Source organism: Paramacrobiotus metropolitanus, unplaced genomic scaffold, assembly GCF_019649055.1.
Source record: "Paramacrobiotus metropolitanus isolate TYO unplaced genomic scaffold, Prichtersi_v1.0 Parri_scaffold0000090, whole genome shotgun sequence".
Lineage (NCBI taxonomy): Eukaryota > Metazoa > Tardigrada > Eutardigrada > Parachela > Macrobiotidae > Paramacrobiotus > Paramacrobiotus metropolitanus.
Window position 1 is genome coordinate 572,033 of NW_026570310.1, and position 23,612 is coordinate 595,644.

The window sequence follows — 23,612 nt, forward strand, 5'->3', positions numbered from 1 at the left end:
CTAATCACTTCAATCTGATTCTACATTTGGTGACCTTTATGATTGCATTGGCTAAGCACCGAAATAAAGTGATCATTCATGATTTACGTAATTGGCGTTCTCTCTGTCTTTCCTTCTCGCATTCTTTCGCTTCGCCTTATCACGCTTGTACATTTTTAGTTACAATAAGCTAACAGTTTTGTTTGCAGAGAGTCCCGAATCCGAAGAATGTACTGCAAACCTAGTAAACGGCTGAACCCCCAGCATCGCAAGAACAAATACCAGCAGACTGCCTTTAAGGCAGGGCAGGTGGAGGCCAACAAAAAGCGGCGCGATGCTTTTTACCGGAACAACCCGCAGTTCGCGCCGAAGGCTGACCTCACCGCGCCCGCGCTCCCCACTAATCCCGGAGACGGAATCACAGCACCGCCTCGCAGGACTGCAAACAACAGCGGGAATGGCCAGCCAGTCTCCAATCAGCACGCGAGCGCCGACGCTGCGACAGCTGAACCAGTGACTGAACCTTCAAACACAGCTCCCCGCCCACGGATGCGCCGCAATGCGAAGTCTGCACCGGCCGCTGAGTTCTCTCCACGGGTCACGCGAGGGCGCGCAGCGATTCAACAACCAGCTGCCGCTGTCTTAAACCCCGGCCCTGTCCCTCCTGTACCGTCGGTCCGAGAGAAGGCATCCGCACGAAATCCAAGGGCGTCGCCGCATCGTCCCATTGCCAGGACGGGAGCATTGCCCCGTGGCGATGTGGAAGGCCAGCGCGCTGTCGCCCCACCACCGGCATTGTCAGCTGCAGCGTCGACAGCAGCGCCCCGGCCGCCCGGCACAAGGAAGCGGAATGCGGCCGCTCAGCCGGCGAAGAAGGTTCCCGTGGTGCCCGCTGACCCGCAAGACCCTCAACAAGAACCTCGAACTCTCCACGATACACCTAGACCTCCTTCACCTCGTCGGACGCGCCTTCAAGAACGGCGTAATCAAGAACCGGTGTCGTTGCCGATACGCAAAGCCGTTAAAGGTAGCATGTGTTTTCTTGTTTGCTGAAGCACCCGCATGCAGAACTCCGATAACCTGATTGGCTGGCTTTCGCAGAGTGCGGCGTGGCTTCTACTACACAGGTTTCGGCAAAACCGAATCGGGTTAGCGGGAAGGAAAATCAGCGGCACAAGCGCGCCGACCAGGAACAACCCACTGGGATAGGTCAGCGCATTTATTTTATGAAATTAAATGAAAAACGAGAAATGATTAAAAGTACAAAGTACCAAGCTAATAAATTATTAATTATAATGTGCAAAGGAGATAAGCCAAGTTTCTTTGCAGTTTTAGAGACTTTTTCCACCTTAAGCATTTATAATTTCCTTTTAAACTCATTCCTAAACTTAATTATTTTTTTTACAATACGGCAGCACTGAAATTTACCCTTTAACTGTTCAGAAACATCGTCCTTGCCAGTCGACCGCGTCGATCCGGCAAAAGTGTCACGTCGTGCAGGACGGGAGCCCGGTCTGGTCGGCGACGTCGCAAAGGTTGTCCCGGCTGTGCAAAACTCTGCGGAAGATCGTGTGTTGGCCCAAGCGCGACGCTCACCGCGGCCCACGGTGGGAACGGAGTTGAACGAAGAAGCCCAGCACGATCTTCTACGGATGTGTGCTCCAGCATATGTCGTTAACACGGGCGAATTGTTTTCCGACATGAATGTGAAGCGGCTGCGGAAAGTCTCAGAGGGTTCCTATAGCGATGTCTTCAGTGGGCGTCGGGGCAATGAAACGCTGATACTGAAGATTGTCCCAGTGGACGGGGTTTTCGTGAGAGAAGAGAAGCACGAGAATCAACTGCAGACAGCGGACCTGCTTGCAGAAGTTCAGATTTCGTTTAAACTCTCCGCTGACCTGCTCTCCCCCCGCGGCACCCACTTTGCGCCAATATTCATACGGACTCATTTCGTGACTGTAAGGGCCAGTAATCGACGCGAAAAAGTGTATCTGGATCTTTATTTTTTATTAATTAAGTTCCGTTGAAACATGGTGTCCTTGTTGTATCTTTTAGTTGGCCCAAGGCCCATACCCCAAAGAGTGCCGCAGACCGTATAAGAACTTCGCGTCGCTATATCCTGACCGTGCCATCAATCAAGACCCAGAAACCTATCCTCGGGACCAGCAGTACGTCGTTATAGCGTTAGAGAAAGGCGGAGTCGACTTGGAAGGGTTTGAGTTTGATAGCATCCGGCAAATTCTCTCCGTCTTTCGCCAGCTGGTGATTGGAATCGCCATAGCCGAGGATAAGATGCAGCTGGAGCATCGAGATCTCCACCTTTCGAATATCCTCGTTAACAAGACCAGTAAAATCTTTGTGGATTTTAAGAGGTACGGCTAATTAGCATGTTGACCTTTAAGCTGAAATACGCAATAAGTATGGGAAAACATACTGCGTGGATTTTCCGTAGAGCCTGTCTGATTGACATAGTAAGGCGATATGGCAACGTGAAAAAAGGTGTTACATATGTACTTTTGTCAACAAAAAAGGACATCGAATGCTCTGTTCTTATTCTGATAAGAGTTATTCTGAATTGGAGCGGTCTGGCAGGCGGGAAGTGACCTTTTCGTTCTCTGGTTGCGTAGTGCATTTTTAAGAAAACGATATTTAATAACACGCCCACCGCTTGCCACGAAGTGGGTGGTGGACTGTGGTGTTAATTACATGGTGGTTTTGACAGTGAGGGAAATCGGTACCGGATTCCCACCGATGGCGTCCAAGTCCGCGTCATAGATTGGACTATTTCGCGGTTAAATGACGGAGAGAAGATATTCTTTAAAGATCTGTCGACGGACCCGGCAATCTTTGAAGGGGAGGAAGGTCATGCGCAGTCTGAGGTCTACCGCAAGATGCGGACGGCTACCGGAGAAGACTGGATGGGATTCCATCCTAGTACCAATAAGATCTGGTTGGAATACATCCACCAAGTACTGGTCGTACTGAGTGATGGGGAGAAGGTGTCAGCCGCTAAAGAACAACCCGACCGGACCGCTCAGAAGCAGCTGATAGGGGTGACGCCTCTCTGGCCGACCGTCACATCGGCCGCCGATTTGGTGACGAAAGCTGCCAAGGTTTTCAAAGAAGTTACGGTGATTCGTTGATCTGTCGGTTTGTGATAAACGATGTGCAATGTTGATGTTAAGTAAATGCTCCACTCTAGTCGTCAATGTGACTGGTATAAAACGTAGTGCTCTAATATGTTTTTATTTTTGAAATTTTTAAAGCGACGTGTGCGATTTATTGCCCGCAGAAAGATTGAATGGTTATTTACAGGCCAAACCTTTTCTTAGGCCAAAAGTCTGTTAAATTTTTTTGGCATGAAAATTGACTCGCTCTTGTCAATCCATCCTCCATTGGCTTCCTGTCGGACGACTCATTTTCTCTCCGCAGGTCACGCCCTTTACTGGCATCCTGTCGGGATAACTCCATGTCACTCTTCTCGCCCTTCGGATGGACAACCGCTTTCTTCTCGATTCCATCTCTGGCTTCACTTTGAGGATAACTCTCTCCTCCATTGCTTCCTCCGGATGGCACTGGCCATTCATTACTTTGGCTTCCATCACGGGATTCACTCGGCCTTTAGGATCGTCCTTCTGACCTTTCCTCTTTCTGGCCTTCTTTCCAGCATATTTGACATCCGCTGTCTCGGATGGAGTGGTCTGCATCCTTCGCTGTCGCTCCGCTCGAGGTGTCGTTACTCTGGGCACATACGAACCTCTGACACAAAGCTACATCCTTATCACGCCATTGTCATGTATTGAACGAACGGGACTTTGAGGCAATTTCTATAACAGTGATAGGTTCGAAAAAAATATTCAAGCTAACCCGTGCAAAAATAAAAGGGCGCGATTGCTGTTACTGCGACTGATTCGCGGATGTAAAACAGACTAGCTCGAAATAATTCGCTAACTGGATGGCCAGATTTCTCAACATAAATTTCAAATCGTCTTTAAAAAATTAACAACCGTGAAGTGCAGAATATGGGAATCGTCGAGCTAGTAGTTCAACCTCTCGAACCCCAGAAAAAATTCCATCAAAAATACGCAGCAACTGAGACTGTTTGCGAGCAGAACGCACCAGTGCGTAGGGACTAAGAGGCATTCTGTATCTGCAATAGGTATGAAAAAATTATTCCGATTCCCAGCGCAGAAAAAAGAGGGCTTGAATGCTGCTTCTGCGACTGATTCGCGGATGTAAAAACAAGCTAGTTCGAAATTAATCGCGAACAGGAAGGCCGGATTTCTCAACTTGATGTTCGAGACTACTTTAAAAAATTAACAACCGAGAAGTGCAGATTCTTGGAATCGCCTAGCTATTGGTTCAAGCTCTCGAACCCCAGCAAAAGAACCGTCCCAAATACGCTGCAATCGAGACTATTTGCGAGCAGAACGAACCTGTTTGTCGAGACTTGGAGGCAACTTCTCTACCAGTAATAGGCTTGAAAAAAATATTCCAGGGTCCCTGTGCAGAAGTGAATGGGCACGGAAGCTGCTACTGCGACTGGTTCGCGGATGTAAGAACAAGCTAGTCTGAAATAATTCGTTGAGAGGATGGCCGGATTTCTTAACTCGAAGCTCGAGACTTCTTTAAAAAATCAACAACCGAGAAGTGCACATTTTTGGAATCGTCTAGCTATTGGTTCAAGCTCTCGAACCCCAGCAAAAGTACCGTCCCCAAATACGCTGCAATCGAGACTGTTGCGAGCAGAACGCAACCGTTTTTCGGCACTTGGAGGCAATTTCTATAACAGTAATAGGTTCGAAAAAAAAGCTTTCCCGTGCAGAAATAAGAGGGCGCGATTGCAGCTATTGCGACTGATTCGCGGATGAAAAACAGGCTAGTTCGTAATAATTCGCTAGCTGAATGGCCGGATTTCTTAACATGAAATTCGAAACTTCCTTAAAAAATCAACAACCGAGAAGTGCAGATTATGGGAATTGTTTAGCTAGTAGTTCAACCTCTCGAACCCTAGCAAAAGTACCGTCCCAAATACGCTGCAATCGAGACTATTTGCGAGCGGAACGCACCTGTTTGTCGGGACTTGGAGGCAATCTCTCTATCAGTAATAGGTATGAAAAAAATATTCAAGGTTTCCCGTGCAGAAGTGAATAGGCACGGATGCTGCTACGGCGACTGATATCCGGATTTAAGAACAGGCTAGTTCGTAATGATAATTCGCTAACAGGGTGGCCGGATTTCTTAACTTGAATTTCGAAACTTCTTTAAAAAACAACAACCGAGAAGTGCAGATTCTAGGAATCGTCTAGCTAGTGGTTCAGGCATTCGGCCCCTAGCAAAAATACCATCTTCAGTGAGCTGCAATCGAGACTATTTGCGAGCAGAACGCACCTGTTTGTCAGGACTTGGAGGCAATCTCTCTGTCAGTAATAGGTATGAAAAAAAATATTCAAGGTTTCCCGTGCAGAAGTAAATGGGCACGGATGCTGCTACTGCGACTGGTTCGCGGATGTAAGAACAAGCTAGTCCGAAATAATTCGTTGAGAGGATGGCCGGATTTCTTAACTCGAAGCTCGAGACTTCTTTAAAAAATCAACAACCGAGGAGTGCAGATTTTTGGAATCGTCCAGCTATTGGTTCAAGCTCTCGAACCCCTGCAAAAGTACCGTCCCCAAATACGCTGCAATCGAGACTGTTTGCGAGCAGAACGCAACCGTTTTTCGGCACTTGGAGGCAATTTCTATAACAGTAATAGGTTCGAAAAAAAAGCTTTCCCGTGCAGAAATAAGAGGGCGCGATTGCAGCTATTGCGACTGATTCGCGGATGAAAAACAGGCTAGTTCGTAATAATTCGCTAGCTGAATGGCCGGATTTCTTAACATGAAATTCGAAACTTCCTTAAAAAATCAACAACCGAAAAGTGCAGATTATGGGAATCGTTTAGCTAGTAGTTCAACCTCTCGCACCCTAGCAAAAGTACCGTCCCAAATACGCTGCAATCGAGACTGTTTGCGAGCAGAACGCAACCGTTTTTCGGCACTTGGAGGCAATTTCTATAACAGTAATATGTTCGAAAAAAAAGCTTTCCCGTGCAGAAATAAGAGGGCGCGATTGCAGCTTTTGCGACTGATTCGCGGATGAAAAACAGGCTAGTTCGTAATAATTCGCTAGCTGAATGGCCGGATTTCTTAACATGAAATTCGACACTTCCTTAAAAAATCAACAACCGAGAAGTGCAGATTATGGGAATCGTTTAGCTAGTAGTTCAACCTCTCGAACCCTAGCAAAAGTACCGTCCCAAACACGCTGCAATCGAGACTGTTTGCGAGCAGAACGCAACCGTTTTTCGGCACTTGGAGGCAATTTCTAAAACTGTAATACGTTCGAAAAAAAAATCAAGCTTTCCCGTGCAGAAATAAGAGTGCGCGATTGCAGCTGTTGCGACTGATTCGCAAATGTAAAACAGGCTAGTTCGTAATAATTCGCTAGCTGAATGGCCGGATTTCTTACATGAAATTCGAAACTTCTTTAAAAAATCAACAAACGAGAAGTACAGATTCTTGGAATCATTAGGCTATTTTTTCAAGCTCTCGAACCCCAGCAAAGGTACCGTCCCCAAATACGCTGCAATCGAGACTATTTGCGAGCAGAACGCACCTGTTTGTCGAGACTTGGAGGCAATTTCTATATCAGTAATAGGTTCAAAAAAATATTCCAAGGTCCCTGTGCAGAAGTGAATGGGCACGGAAGCTGCTACTGCGACTGGTTCGCGGATGTAAAAACAAGCTAGTCCGAAATAAATCGCGAACAGGAAGGCCGGATTTCTCAACTTGATGTTCGAGACTACTTTAAAAAATGAACAACCGAGAAGTGCAGATTCATGGAATCGTCTAGCTATTGGTTCAGGCTCTCGAACCCCAGCAAAAGTACCGTCCCCAAATACGCTGCAATCGAGACTGTTTGCGAGCGGAACGCACCTGTCTTTCGACACTTGGAGGCAATTTCTATAACAGTAATAGGTTCGAAAAAAAAATTTTCAAGCTTTCCCGTGCAGAAATAAGTGGGCGTGATTGCAGCTAAAAATCGGATTACGTTCATAGATGGGATTAAAAGGACGAATTGTTTTGCACGTCAACGGTAGTTATCGTGAGATCGTAAACAGTTTGAACCGTTTTTAACTACCTAGAGCAACGTAGAATTGCACCGAACAATCATACGGAAGAGGATGGTATAGCACAAAACCGGATTTTGTTTAAACATGTGGTTGCGAAAAAGAATTGTTTAGTGGCGCCAACGGATGTATATCGCGGGCTTGCAAATGATGTGTCCTGTTTGTGGCCAGCTAGGCCAGCACGAAACAGCTCCATTTTTGCTGATGGAATGTTCTAGTACTGACCAGCTAATATCCATGGAAATATATAACCGTTATTGTATGATATCATATTCAAGTCCGCTTATCTACGGTCGTAGATTGACTTGCTTACTTTTGTTACTTAAATTAAGCCAAATAAATTTTCAGCCATTTCGTTCGATTTAACTTTTCGGCCTTCTCACTAGATTTTTAAAGGCTATTGTCAGGTTTTTTTCAAAAAAATGATTTTTTTTAAAAGTTATTCAGATGACCACTATTTTGCTGAGCGAGTAAAATCTCGAAAGTTTGAACCGAGCTCCGTGAGGTTGCTAATAGTGTGAAGCTTTTGTAGCTGCCTCGAGCAACGTGGAACAACACCAAACGGTCGTATGGATGATAACGGTGTAGCAAAAAATCGGATTACGTTCATACATGGGATTAGAAGGACGAATTGTTTTGCACGTCAACGGTTATTATCGTGAGATCGTAAACAGTTTGAACCGTTTTTAACTACCTAGAGCAACGTAGAATTGCACCGAACAATCATACGGAAGAGGATGGTATAGCACAAAACCGGATTTTGTTTAAACATGTGGTTGCGAAAAAGAATTGTTTAGTGGCGCCAACGGATGTATATCGCGGGCTTGCAAATGATGTGTCCTGTTTGTGGCCAGCTAGGCCAGCACGAAACAGCTCCATTTTTGCTGATGGAATGTTCTAGTACTGACCAGCTAATATCCATGGAAATATATAACCGTTATTGTATGATATCATATTCAAGTCCGCTTATCTACGGTCGTAGATTGACTTGCTTACTTTTGTTACTTAAATTAAGCCAAATAAATTTTCAGCCATTTCGTTCGATTTAACTTTTCGGCCTTCTCACTAGATTTTTAAAGGCTATTGTCAGGTTTTTTTCAAAAAAATGATTTTTTTTAAAAGTTATTCAGATGACCACTATTTTGCTGAGCGAGTAAAATCTCGAAAGTTCGAACCGAGTTCTTTATATTTTTGAATCGACGGCAGTGGCAAAATTGTTTGTCCAAAGATTAGTTACGTTAATATAGATTTCAGCTTATGATAACAGACAGAACTGTTTGTAAGCCAGTCACGGTATGTACCGTGAGGTTGCTAATAGTGTGAATCTTTTGTAGCTGTTTCGAGCAACGTGGAATTACACCAAACGGTCGTATGGATGATAACGGTGTAGCAAAAAATCGGATTACGTTCATACATGGGGATTAGAAGGACGAATTGTTTTGCACGTCAACGGTTATTATCGTGAGATCGTAAACAGTTTGAACCGCTTTTAATTACCTAGAGCAACGTAGAATTGCACCGAACAATCATACGGAAGAGGATGGTATAGCACAAAACCGGATTTTGTTCAAACATGTGATTGCGAAAAAGAATTGTTCAGTGGCGCCAACGGATGTATATCGCCTGCTTGCAAATGATGTGTCCTGTTTGTGGCCAGCTAGGCCAGCACGAAACAGCTCCATTTTTGATGATGGAATGTTCTAGTACTGACCAGCTAATATCCATGGAAATATATAACCGTTATTGTATGATATCATATTCAAGTCCGCTTATCTACGGTCGTAGATTGACTTGCTTACTTTTGTTACTTAAATTAAGCCAAATAAATTTTCAGCCATTTCGTTCGATTTAACTTTTCGGCCTTCTCACTAGATTTTTAAAGGCTATTGTCAGGTTTTTTTCAAAAAAATGATTTTTTTTAAAAGTTATTCAGATGACCACTATTTTGCTGAGCGAGTAAAATCTCGAAAGTTTGAACCGAGCTCTTTATATTTTTGAATCGACGGCAGTGGCAAAATTGTTTGTGCAAAGATTAGTTACGTTAATATAGATTTCAGCTTATGATAACAGACAGAACTGTTTGTAAGCCAGTCACGGTATGCACCGTGAGGTTGCTAATAGTGTGAATCTTTTGTAGCTGCCTCGAGCAACGTGGAACTACACCAAACGGTCGTATGGATGATAACGGTGTAGCAAAAAATCGGATTACGTTCATACATGGGATTAGAAGGACGAATTGTTTTGCACGTCAACGGTTATTATCGTGAGATCGTAAACAGTTTGAACCGCTTTTAACTACCTAGAGCAACGTAGAATTGCACCGAACAATCATACGGAAGAGGATGGTATAGCACAAAACCGGATTTTGTTCAAACATGTGATTGCGAAAAAGAATTGTTCAGTGGCGCCAACGGATGTATATCGCCTGCTTGCAAATGATGTGTCCTGTTTGTGGCCAGCTAGGCCAGCACGAAACAGCTCCATTTTGCTGATGGAATGTTCTAGTACTGACCAGCTAATATCCATGGAAATATATAACCGTTATTGTATGATATCATATTCAAGTCCGCTTATCTACGGTCGTAGATTGACTTGCTTACTTTTGTTACTTAAATTAAGCCAAATAAATTTTCAGCCATTTCGTTCGATTTAATTTTTCGGCCTTCTCACTAGATTTTTAAAGGCTATTGTCAGGTTTTTTCAAAAAAATGATTTTTTTAAAAGTTATTCAGATGACCACTATTTTGCTGAGCGAGTAAAATCTCGAAAGTTTGAACCGAGTTCTTTATATTTTTGAATCGACGGCAGTGGCAAAATTGTTTGTGCAAAGATTAGTTACGTTAATATAGATTTCAGCTTATGATAACAGACAGAACTGTTTGTAAGCCAGTCACGGTATGCACCGTGAGGTTGCTAATAGTGTGAATCTTTTGTAGCTGCCTCGAGCAACGTGGAACTACACCAAACGGTCGTATGGATGATAACGGTGTAGCAAAAAATCGGATTACGTTCATACATGGGATTAGAAGGACGAATTGTTTTGCACGTCAACGGTTATTATCGTGAGATCGTAAACAGTTTGAACCGCTTTTAACTACCTAGAGCAACGTAGAATTGCACCGAACAATCATACGGAAGAGGATGGTATAGCACAAAACCGGATTTTGTTCAAACATGTGATTGCGAAAAAGAATTGTTCAGTGGCGCCAACGGATGTATATCGCCTGCTTGCAAATGATGTGTCCTGTTTGTGGCCAGCTAGGCCAGCACGAAACAGCTCCATTTTGCTGATGGAATGTTCTAGTACTGACCAGCTAATATCCATGGAAATATATAACCGTTATTGTATGATATCATATTCAAGTCCGCTTATCTACGGTCGTAGATTGACTTGCTTACTTTTGTTACTTAAATTAAGCCAAATAAATTTTCAGCCATTTCGTTCGATTTAACTTTTCGGCCTTCTCACTAGATTTTTAAAGGCTATTGTCAGGTTTTTTCAAAAATGATTTTTTTTAAAAGTTATTCAGATGACCACTATTTTGCTGAGCGAGTAAAATCTCGAAAGTTTGAACCGAGCTCCGTGAGGTTGCTAATAGTGTGAATCTTTTGTAGCTGCCTCGAGCAACGTGGAACTACACCAAACGGTCGTATGGATGATAACGGTGTAGCAAAAAATCGGATTACGTTCATACATGGGATTAGAAGGACGAATTGTTTTGCACGTCAACGGTTATTATCGTGAGATCGTAAACAGTTTGAACCGCTTTTAACTACCTAGAGCAACGTAGAATCGCACCGAACAATCATACGGAAGAGGATGGTATAGCACAAAACCGGATTTTGTTCAAACATGTGATTGCGAAAAAGAATTGTTCAGTGGCGCCAACGGATGTATATCGCCTGCTTGCAAATGATGTGTCCTGTTTGTGGCCAGCTAGGCCAGCACGAAACAGCTCCATTTTTGATGATGGAATGTTCTAGTACTGACCAGCTAATATCCATGGAAATATATAACCGTTATTGTATGATATCATATTCAAGTCCGCTTATCTGCGGTCGTAGATTGACTTGCTCACTTTTGTTACTTAAATTAAGCCAAATAAATTCTCAGCCATTTCGTTCGATTTAATTTTTCGGCCTTCTCACTAGATTTTTAAAGGCTATTGTCGGGTTTTTTTCAAAAAAATGACTTTTTTTAAAAGTTATTCAGATGACCACTATTTTGCTGAGCGAGTAAAATCTCGAAAGTCTGAACCGAGTTCTTTATATTTTTGAATCGACGGCAGTGGCAAAATTGTTTGTCCAAAGATTAGTTACGTTAATATAGATTTCAGCTTATGATAACAGACAGAACTGTTTGTAAGCCAGTCACGGTATGTACCGTGAGGTTGCTAATAGTGTGAATCTTTTGTAGCTGTTTCGAGCAACGTGGAATTACACCAAACGGTCGTATGGATGATAACGGTGTAGCAAAAAATCGGATTACGTTCATAGATGGGATTAGAAGGACGAATTGTTTTGCACGTCAACGGTTATTATCGTGAGATCGTAAACAGTTTGAACCGCTTTTAACTACCTAGAGCAACGTAGAATCGCACCGAACAATCATACGGAAGAGGATGGTATAGCACAAAACCGGATTTTGTTCAAACATGTGATTGCGAAAAAGAATTGTTCAGTGGCGCCAACGGATGTATATCGCCTGCTTGCAAATGATGTGTCCTGTTTGTGGCCAGCTAGGCCAGCACGAAACAGCTCCATTTTTGATGATGGAATGTTCTAGTACTGACCAGCTAATATCCATGGAAATATATGACCGTTATTGTATGATATCATATTCAAGCCCGCTTATCTACGGTCGTAGATTGAATTGCTTACTTTTGTTACTTAAATTAAGCCAAATAAATTCTCAGCCATTTCGTTCGATTTAATTTTTCGGCCTTCTCACTAGATTTTTAAAGGCTATTGTCGGGTTTTTTTCAAAAAAATGACTTTTTTTAAAAGTTATTCAGATGACCACTATTTTGCTGAGCGAGTAAAATCTCGAAAGTCTGAACCGAGTTCTTTATATTTTTGAATCGACGGCAGTGGCAAAATTGTTTGTCCAAAGATTAGTTACGTTAATATAGATTTCAGCTTATGATAACAGACAGAACTGTTTGTAAGCCAGTCACGGTATGTACCGTGAGGTTGCTAATAGTGTGAATCTTTTGTAGCTGTTTCGAGCAACGTGGAATTACACCAAACGGTCGTATGGATGATAACGGTGTAGCAAAAAATCGGATTACGTTCATAGATGGGATTAGAAGGACGAATTGTTTTGCACGTCAACGGTTATTATCGTGAGATCGTAAACAGTTTGAACCGCTTTTAACTACCTAGAGCAACGTAGAATCGCACCGAACAATCATACGGAAGAGGATGGTATAGCACAAAACCGGATTTTGTTCAAACATGTGATTGCGAAAAAGAATTGTTCAGTGGCGCCAACGGATGTATATCGCCTGCTTGCAAATGATGTGTCCTGTTTGTGGCCAGCTAGGCCAGCACGAAACAGCTCCATTTTTGATGATGGAATGTTCTAGTACTGACCAGCTAATATCCATGGAAATATATGACCGTTATTGTATGATATCATATTCAAGCCCGCTTATCTACGGTCGTAGATTGAATTGCTTACTTTTGTTACTTAAATTAAGCCAAATAAATTCTCAGCCATTTCGTTCGATTTAATTTTTCGGCCTTCTCACTAGATTTTTAAAGGCTATTGTCGGGTTTTTTCAAAAAAATGACTTTTTTTAAAAGTTATTCAGATGACCACTATTTTGCTGAGCGAGTAAAATCTCGAAAGTCTGAACCGAGTTCTTTATATTTTTGAATCGACGGCAGTGGCAAAATTGTTTGTCCAAAGATTAGTTACGTTAATATAGATTTCAGCTTATGATAACAGACAGAACTGTTTGTAAGCCAGTCACGGTATGTACCGTGAGGTTGCTAATAGTGTGAATCTTTTGTAGCTGTTTCGAGCAACGTGGAATTACACCAAACGGTCGTATGGATGATAACGGTGTAGCAAAAAATCGGATTACGTTCATAGATGGGATTAGAAGGACGAATTGTTTTGCACGTCAACGGTTATTATCGTGAGATCGTAAACAGTTTGAACCGCTTTTAACTACCTAGAGCAACGTAGAATCGCACCGAACAATCATACGGAAGAGGATGGTATAGCACAAAACCGGATTTTGTTCAAACATGTGATTGCGAAAAAGAATTGTTCAGTGGCGCCAACGGATGTATATCGCCTGCTTGCAAATGATGTGTCCTGTTTGTGGCCAGCTAGGCCAGCACGAAACAGCTCCATTTTTGATGATGGAATGTTCTAGTACTGACCAGCTAATATCCATGGAAATATATGACCGTTATTGTATGATATCATATTCAAGCCCGCTTATCTACGGTCGTAGATTGAATTGCTTACTTTTGTTACTTAAATTAAGCCAAATAAATTCTCAGCCATTTCGTTCGATTTAATTTTTCGGCCTTCTCACTAGATTTTTAAAGGCTATTGTCGGGTTTTTTTCAAAAAAATGACTTTTTTTAAAAGTTATTCAGATGACCACTATTTTGCTGAGCGAGTAAAATCTCGAAAGTCTGAACCGAGTTCTTTATATTTTTGAATCGACGGCAGTGGCAAAATTGTTTGTCCAAAGATTAGTTACGTTAATATAGATTTCAGCTTATGATAACAGACAGAACTGTTTGTAAGCCAGTCACGGTATGTACCGTGAGGTTGCTAATAGTGTGAATCTTTTGTAGCTGTTTCGAGCAACGTGGAATTACACCAAACGGTCGTATGGATGATAACGGTGTAGCAAAAAATCGGATTACGTTCATAGATGGGATTAGAAGGACGAATTGTTTTGCACGTCAACGGTTATTATCGTGAGATCGTAAACAGTTTGAACCGCTTTTAACTACCTAGAGCAACGTAGAATCGCACCGAACAATCATACGGAAGAGGATGGTATAGCACAAAACCGGAATTTGTTCAAACATGTGATTGCGAAAAAGAATTGTTCAGTGGCGCCAACGGATGTATATCGCCTGCTTGCAAATGATGTGTCCTGTTTGTGGCCAGCTAGGCCAGCACGAAACAGCTCCATTTTTGATGATGGAATGTTCTAGTACTGACCAGCTAATATCCATGGAAATATATGACCGTTATTGTATGATATCATATTCAAGCCCGCTTATCTACGGTCGTAGATTGACTTGCTTACTTTTGTTACTTAAATTAAGCCAAATAAATTCTCAGCCATTTCGTTCGATTTAATTTTTCGGCCTTCTCACTAGATTTTTAAAGGCTATTGTCGGGTTTTTTTCAAAAAAATGACTTTTTTTAAAAGTTATTCAGATGACCACTATTTTGCTGAGCGAGTAAAATCTCGAAAGTCTGAACCGAGTTCTTTATATTTTTGAATCGACGGCAGTGGCAAAATTGTTTGTCCAAAGATTAGTTACGTTAATATAGATTTCAGCTTATGATAACAGACAGAACTGTTTGTAAGCCAGTCACGGTATGTACCGTGAGGTTGCTAATAGTGTGAATCTTTTGTAGCTGTTTCGAGCAACGTGGAATTACACCAAACGGTCGTATGGATGATAACGGTGTAGCAAAAAATCGGATTACGTTCATAGATGGGATTAGAAGGACGAATTGTTTTGCACGTCAACGGTTATTATCGTGAGATCGTAAACAGTTTGAACCGCTTTTAACTACCTAGAGCAACGTAGAATCGCACCGAACAATCATACGGAAGAGGATGGTATAGCACAAAACCGGATTTTGTTCAAACATGTGATTGCGAAAAAGAATTGTTCAGTGGCGCCAACGGATGTATATCGCCTGCTTGCAAATGATGTGTCCTGTTTGTGGCCAGCTAGGCCAGCACGAAACAGCTCCATTTTTGATGATGGAATGTTCTAGTACTGACCAGCTAATATCCATGGAAATATATGACCGTTATTGTATGATATCATATTCAAGCCCGCTTATCTACGGTCGTAGATTGAATTGCTTACTTTTGTTACTTAAATTAAGCCAAATAAATTCTCAGCCATTTCGTTCGATTTAATTTTTCGGCCTTCTCACTAGATTTTTAAAGGCTATTGTCGGGTTTTTTTCAAAAAATGACTTTTTTTAAAAGTTATTCAGATGACCACTATTTTGCTGAGCGAGTAAAATCTCGAAAGTCTGAACCGAGTTCTTTATATTTTTGAATCGACGGCAGTGGCAAAATTGTTTGTCCAAAGATTAGTTACGTTAATATAGATTTCAGCTTATGATAACAGACAGAACTGTTTGTAAGCCAGTCACGGTATGTACCGTGAGGTTGCTAATAGTGTGAATCTTTTGTAGCTGTTTCGAGCAACGTGGAATTACACCAAACGGTCGTATGGATGATAACGGTGTAGCAAAAAATCGGATTACGTTCATAGATGGGATTAGAAGGACGAATTGTTTTGCACGTCAACGGTTATTATCGTGAGATCGTAAACAGTTTGAACCGCTTTTAACTACCTAGAGCAACGTAGAATCGCACCGAACAATCATACGGAAGAGGATGGTATAGCACAAAACCGGATTTTGTTCAAACATGTGATTGCGAAAAGAATTGTTCAGTGGCGCCAACGGATGTATATCGCCTGCTTGCAAATGATGTGTCCTGTTTGTGGCCAGCTAGGCCAGCACGAAACAGCTCCATTTTTGATGATGGAATGTTCTAGTACTGACCAGCTAATATCCATGGAAATATATGACCGTTATTGTATGATATCATATTCAAGCCCGCTTATCTACGGTCGTAGATTGACTTGCTTACTTTTGTTACTTAAATTAAGCCAAATAAATTCTCAGCCATTTCGTTCGATTTAATTTTTCGGCCTTCTCACTAGATTTTTAAAGGCTATTATAGTCGGGTTTTTTTCAAAAAATGACTTTTTTTAAAAGTTATTCAGATGACCACTATTTTGCTGAGCGAGTAAAATCTCGAAAGTCTGAACCGAGTTCTTTATATTTTTGAATCGACGGCAGTGGCAAAATTGTTTGTCCAAAGATTAGTTACGTTAATATAGATTTCAGCTTATGATAACAGACAGAACTGTTTGTAAGCCAGTCACGGTATGTACCGTGAGGTTGCTAATAGTGTGAATCTTTTGTAGCTGTTTCGAGCAACGTGGAATTACACCAAACGGTCGTATGGATGATAACGGTGTAGCAAAAAATCGGATTACGTTCATAGATGGGATTAGAAGGACGAATTGTTTTGCACGTCAACGGTTATTATCGTGAGATCGTAAACAGTTTGAACCGCTTTTAACTACCTAGAGCAACGTAGAATCGCACCGAACAATCATACGGAAGAGGATGGTATAGCACAAAACCGGATTTTGTTCAAACATGTGATTGCGAAAAAGAATTGTTCAGTGGCGCCAACGGATGTATATCGCCTGCTTGCAAATGATGTGTCCTGTTTGTGGCCAGCTAGGCCAGCACGAAACAGCTCCATTTTTGATGATGGAATGTTCTAGTACTGACCAGCTAATATCCATGGAAATATATGACCGTTATTGTATGATATCATATTCAAGTCCGCTTATCTACGGTCGTAGATTGACTTGCTTACTTTTGTTACTTAAATTAAGCCAAATAAATTCTCAGCCATTTCATTCGATTTAATTTTTCGGCCTTCTTTACCAGATTTTTAAAGGCTATTATAGTCAGGTTTTTTTCAAAAAATGACTTTTTTTAAAAGTTATTCAGATGACCACTATTTTGCTGAGCGAGTAAAATCTCGAAAGTCTGAACCGAGTTCTTTATATTTTTGAATCGACGGCAGTGGCAAAATTGTTTGTCCAAAGATTAGTTACGTTAATATAGATTTCAGCTTATGATAACAGACAGAACTGTTTGTAAGCCAGTCACGGTATGTACCGTGAGGTTGCTAATAGTGTGAATCTTTTGTAGCTGTTTCGAGCAACGTGGAATTACACCAAACGGTCGTATGGATGATAACGGTGTAGCAAAAAATCGGATTACGTTCATAGATGGGATTAGAAGGACGAATTGTTTTGCACGTCAACGGTTATTATCGTGAGATCGTAAACAGTTTGAACCGCTTTTAACTACCTAGAGCAACGTAGAATCGCACCGAACAATCATACGGAAGAGGATGGTATAGCACAAAACCGGATTTTGTTCAAACATGTGATTGCGAAAAGAATTGTTCAGTGGCGCCAACGGATGTATATCGCCTGCTTGCAAATGATGTGTCCTGTTTGTGGCCAGCTAGGCCAGCACGAAACAGCTCCATTTTTGATGATGGAATGTTCTAGTACTGACCAGCTAATATCCATGGAAATATATAACCGTTATTGTATGATATCATATTCAAGTCCGCTTATCTGCGGTCGTAGATTGACTTGCTTACTTTTGTTACTTAAATTAAGCCAAATAAATTCTCAGCCATTTCATTCGATTTAATTTTTCGGCCTTTTACCAGATTTTTAAAGGCTATTATAGTCAGGTTTTTTTCAGAAAAATGACTTTTTTTAAAAGTTGTTCAGATGACCACTATTTTGCTGAGCGAGTAAAATCTCGAAAGTTTGAACCGAGTTCTTTATATTTTTGAATCGACGGCAGTGGCAAAATTGTTTGTCCAAAGATTAGTTACGTTAATATAGATTTCAGCTTATGATAACAGACAGAACTGTTTGTAAGCCAGTCACGGTATGTACCGTGAGGTTGCTAATAGTGTGAATCTTTTGTAGCTGTTTCGAGCAACGTGGAATTACACCAAACGGTCGTATGGATGATAACGGTGTAGCAAAAAATCGGATTACGTTCATAGATGGGATTAGAAGGACGAATTGTTTTGCACGTCAACGGTTATTATCGTGAGATCGTAAACAGTTTGAACCGCTTTTAACTACCTAGAGCAACGTAGAATCGCACCGAACAATCATACGGAAGAGGATGGTATAGCACAAAACCGGATTTTGTTCAAACATGTGATTGCGAAAAAGAATTGTTCAGTGGCGCCAACGGATGTATATCGCCTGCTTGCAAATGATGTGTCCTGTTTGTGGCCAGCTAGGCCAGCACGAAACAGCTCCATTTTTGATGATGGAATGTTCTAGTACTGACCAGCTAATATCCATGGAAATATATAACCGTTATTGTATGATATCATATTCAAGTCCGCTTATCTACGGTCGTAGATTGACTTGCTTACTTTTGTTACTTAAATTAAGCCAAATAAATTTTCAGTCATTTCATTCGATTTAATTTTTCGGCCTTTTTACCAGATTTTTAAAGGCTATTATAGTCAGGTTTTTTTCAAAAAAATGACTTTTTTTAAAAGTTGTTCAGATGACCACTATTTTGCTGAGCGAGTAAAATCTCGAAAGTCTGAACCGAGTTCTTTATATTTTTGAATCGACGGCAGTGGCAAAATTGTTTGTCCAAAGATTAGTTACGTTAATATAGATTTCAGCTTATGATAACAGACAGAACTGTTTGTAAGCCAGTCACGGTATGTACCGTGAGGTTGCTAATAGTGTGAATCTTTTGTAGCTGTTTCGAGCAACGTGGAATTACACCAAACGGTCGTATGGATGATAACGGTGTAGCAAAAAATCGGATTACGTTCATACATGGGATTAGAAGGACGAATTGTTTTGCACGTCAACGGTTATTATCGTGAGATCGTAAACAGTTTGAACCGCTTTTAACTACCTAGAGCAACGTAGAATCGCACCGAACAATCATACGGAAGAGGATGGTATAGCACAAAACCGGATTTTGTTCAAACATGTGATTGCGAAAAAGAATTGTTCAGTGGCGCCAACGGATGTATATCGCCTGCTTGCAAATGATGTGTCCTGTTTGTGGCCAGCTAGGCCAGCACGAAACAGCTCCATTTTTGATGATGGAATGTTCTAGTACTGACCAGCTAATATCCATGGAAATATATAACCGTTATTGTATGATATCATATTCAAGTCCGCTTATCTACGGTCGTAGATTGACTTGCTTACTTTTGTTACTTAAATTAAGCCAAATAAATTTTCAGTCATTTCATTCGATTTAATTTTTCGGCCTTTTTACCAGATTTTTAAAGGCTATTATAGTCAGGTTTTTTCAAAAAATGACTTTTTTTAAAAGTTGTTCAGATGACCACTATTTTGCTGAGCGAGTAAAATCTCGAAAGTCTGAACCGAGTTCTTTATATTTTTGAATCGACGGCAGTGGCAAAATTGTTTGTCCAAAGATTAGTTACGTTAATATAGATTTCAGCTTATGATAACAGACAGAACTGTTTGTAAGCCAGTCACGGTATGTACCGTGAGGTTGCTAATAGTGTGAATCTTTTGTAGCTGTTTCGAGCAACGTGGAATTACACCAAACGGTCGTATGGATGATAACGGTGTAGCAAAAAATCGGATTACGTTCATACATGGGATTAGAAGGACGAATTGTTTTGCACGTCAACGGTTATTATCGTGAGATCGTAAACAGTTTGAACCGCTTTTAACTACCTAGAGCAACGTAGAATCGCACCGAACAATCATACGGAAGAGGATGGTATAGCACAAAACCGGATTTTGTTCAAACATGTGATTGCGAAAAAGAATTGTTCAGTGGCGCCAACGGATGTATATCGCCTGCTTGCAAATGATGTGTCCTGTTTGTGGCCAGCTAGGCCAGCACGAAACAGCTCCATTTTTGATGATGGAATGTTCTAGTACTGACCAGCTAATATCCATGGAAATATATAACCGTTATTGTATGATATCATATTCAAGTCCGCTTATCTACGGTCGTAGATTGACTTGCTTACTTTTGTTACTTAAATTAAGCCAAATAAATTTTCAGTCATTTCATTCGATTTAATTTTTCGGCCTTTTACCAGATTTTTAAAGGCTATTATAGTCAGGTTTTTTTCAAAAAATGACTTTTTTTAAAAGTTGTTCAGATGACCACTATTTTGCTGAGCGAGTAAAATCTCGAAAGACTGAACCGAGTTCTTTATATTTTTGAATCGACGGCAGTGGCAAAATTGTTTGTCCAAAGATTAGTTACGTTAATATAGATTTCAGCTTATGATAACAGACAGAACTGTTTGTAAGCCAGTCACGGTATGTACCGTGAGGTTGCTAATAGTGTGAATCTTTTGTAGCTGTTTCGAGCAACGTGGAATTACACCAAACGGTCGTATGGATGATAACGGTGTAGCAAAAAATCGGATTACGTTCATACATGGGATTAGAAGGACGAATTGTTTTGCACGTCAACGGTTATTATCGTGAGATCGTAAACAGTTTGAACCGCTTTTAACTACCTAGAGCAACGTAGAATCGCACCGAACAATCATACGGAAGAGGATGGTATAGCACAAAACCGGATTTTGTTCAAACATGTGATTGCGAAAAGAATTGTTCAGTGGCGCCAACGGATGTATATCGCCTGCTTGCAAATGATGTGTCCTGTTTGTGGCCAGCTAGGCCAGCACGAAACAGCTCCATTTTTGATGATGGAATGTTCTAGTACTGACCAGCTAATATCCATGGAAATATATAACCGTTATTGTATGATATCATATTCAAGTCCGCTTATCTACGGTCGTAGATTGACTTGCTTACTTTTGTTACTTAAATTAAGCCAAATAAATTTTCAGTCATTTCATTCGATTTAATTTTTCGGCCTTTTACCAGATTTTTAAAGGCTATTATAGTCAGGTTTTTTCAAAAAATGACTTTTTTTAAAAGTTGTTCAGATGACCACTATTTTGCTGAGCGAGTAAAATCTCGAAAGACTGAACCGAGTTCTTTATATTTTTGAATCGACGGCAGTGGCAAAATTGTTTGTCCAAAGATTAGTTACGTTAATATAGATTTCAGCTTATGATAACAGACAGAACTGTTTGTAAGCCAGTCACGGTATGTACCGTGAGGTTGCTAATAGTGTGAATCTTTTGTAGCTGTTTCGAGCAACGTGGAATTACACCAAACGGTCGTATGGATGATAACGGTGTAGCAAAAAATCGGATTACGTTCATACATGGGATTAGAAGGACGAATTGTTTTGCACGTCAACGGTTATTATCGTGAGATCGTAAACAGTTTGAACCGCTTTTAACTACCTAGAGCAACGTAGAATCGCACCGAACAATCATACGGAAGAGGATGGTATAGCACAAAACCGGATTTTGTTCAAACATGTGATTGCGAAAAAGAATTGTTCAGTGGCGCCAACGGATGTATATCGCCTGCTTGCAAATGATGTGTCCTGTTTGTGGCCAGCTAGGCCAGCACGAAACAGCTCCATTTTTGATGATGGAATGTTCTAGTACTGACCAGCTAATATCCATGGAAATATATAACCGTTATTGTATGATATCATATTCAAGTCCGCTTATCTACGGTCGTAGATTGACTTGCTTACTTTTGTTACTTAAATTAAGCCAAATAAATTTTCAGTCATTTCATTCGATTTAATTTTTCGGCCTTTTACCAGATTTTTAAAGGCTATTATAGTCAGGTTTTTTCAAAAAATGACTTTTTTTAAAAGTTGTTCAGATGACCACTATTTTGCTGAGCGAGTAAAATCTCGAAAGATTGAACCGAGTTCTTTATATTTTTGAATCGACGGCAGTGGCAAAATTGTTTGTCCAAAGATTAGTTACGTTAATATAGATTTCAGCTTATGATAACAGACAGAACTGTTTGTAAGCCAGTCACGGTATGTACCGTGAGGTTGCTAATAGTGTGAATCTTTTGTAGCTGTTTCGAGCAACGTGGAATTACACCAAACGGTCGTATGGATGATAACGGTGTAGCAAAAAATCGGATTACGTTCATACATGGGATTAGAAGGACGAATTGTTTTGCACGTCAACGGTTATTATCGTGAGATCGTAAACAGTTTGAACCGCTTTTAACTACCTAGAGCAACGTAGAATCGCACCGAACAATCATACGGAAGAGGATGGTATAGCACAAAACCGGATTTTGTTCAAACATGTGATTGCGAAAAAGAATTGTTCAGTGGCGCCAACGGATGTATATCGCCTGCTTGCAAATGATGTGTCCTGTTTGTGGCCAGCTAGGCCAGCACGAAACAGCTCCATTTTTGATGATGGAATGTTCTAGTACTGACCAGCTAATATCCATGGAAATATATAACCGTTATTGTATGATATCATATTCAAGTCCGCTTATCTACGGTCGTAGATTGACTTGCTTACTTTTGTTACTTAAATTAAGCCAAATAAATTTTCAGTCATTTCATTCGATTTAATTTTTCGGCCTTTTTACCAGATTTTTAAAGGCTATTATAGTCAGGTTTTTTCAAAAAATGACTTTTTTTAAAAGTTGTTCAGATGACCACTATTTTGCTGAGCGAGTAAAATCTCGAAAGACTGAACCGAGTTCTTTATATTTTTGAATCGACGGCAGTGGCAAAATTGTTTGTCCAAAGATTAGTTACGTTAATATAGATTTCAGCTTATGATAACAGACAGAACTGTTTGTAAGCCAGTCACGGTATGTACCGTGAGGTTGCTAATAGTGTGAATCTTTTGTAGCTGTTTCGAGCAACGTGGAATTACACCAAACGGTCGTATGGATGATAACGGTGTAGCAAAAAATCGGATTACGTTCATACATGGGATTAGAAGGACGAATTGTTTTGCACGTCAACGGTTATTATCGTGAGATCGTAAACAGTTTGAACCGCTTTTAACTACCTAGAGCAACGTAGAATTGCACCGAACAATCATACGGAAGAGGATGGTATAGCACAAAACCGGATTTTGTTCAAACATGTGATTGCGAAAAAGAATTGTTCAGTGGCGCCAACGGATGTATATCGCCTGCTTGCAAATGATGTGTCCTGTTTGTGGCCAGCTAGGCCAGCACGAAACAGCTCCATTTTTGATGATGGAATGTTCTAGTACTGACCAGCTAATATCCATGGAAATATATAACCGTTATTGTATGATATCATATTCAAGTCCGCTTATCTACGGTCGTAGATTGACTTGCTTAATTTTGTTACTTAAATTAAGCCAAATAAATTTTCAGTCATTTCATTCGATTTAATTTTTCGGCCTTTTTACCAGATTTTTAAAGGCTATTATAGTCAGGTTTTTTTCAAAAAAATGACTTTTTTTAAAAGTTGTTCAGATGACCACTATTTTGCTGAGCGAGTAAAATCTCGAAAGATTGAACCGAGTTCTTTATATTTTTGAATCGACGGCAGTGGCAAAATTGTTTGTCCAAAGATTAGTTACGTTAATATAGATTTCAGCTTATGATAACAGACAGAACTGTTTGTAAGCCAGTCACGGTATGTACCGTGAGGTTGCTAATAGCGTGAATCTTTTGTAGCTGT

The 23,612-nt window shown here is 40.7% G+C and overlaps 1 protein-coding gene across 1 annotated transcript; it reads left to right on the top strand.

The window, feature by feature from the left end:
• The first annotated feature begins 207 nt into the window (after positions 1–207).
• Positions 208–3,122, top strand: LOC129596455 (uncharacterized). The gene is made up of 5 exons (XM_055493728.1): positions 208–1,006; positions 1,081–1,188; positions 1,423–1,937; positions 2,035–2,351; positions 2,702–3,122. The coding sequence occupies exons 1-5, from the start codon at positions 208–210 to the stop codon at positions 3,120–3,122; spliced, it is 2,160 nt and encodes a 719-aa protein (XP_055349703.1).
• Positions 3,123–23,612: the final 20,490 nt, after the last annotated feature.

Excerpts from the sequence above, each read along its gene's own strand:
- LOC129596455 (XM_055493728.1), top strand. The coding sequence starts at position 208 with ATGTACTGCAAACCTAGTAAACGGCTGAACCCCCAGCATCGCAAGAAC. Across the intron at positions 1,007-1,080 it reads GATACGCAAAGCCGTTAAAG|AGTGCGGCGTGGCTTCTACT; the intron begins GTAGCATGTGTT and ends TGGCTTTCGCAG. Across the intron at positions 1,189-1,422 it reads GGAACAACCCACTGGGATAG|AAACATCGTCCTTGCCAGTC; the intron begins GTCAGCGCATTT and ends TTAACTGTTCAG.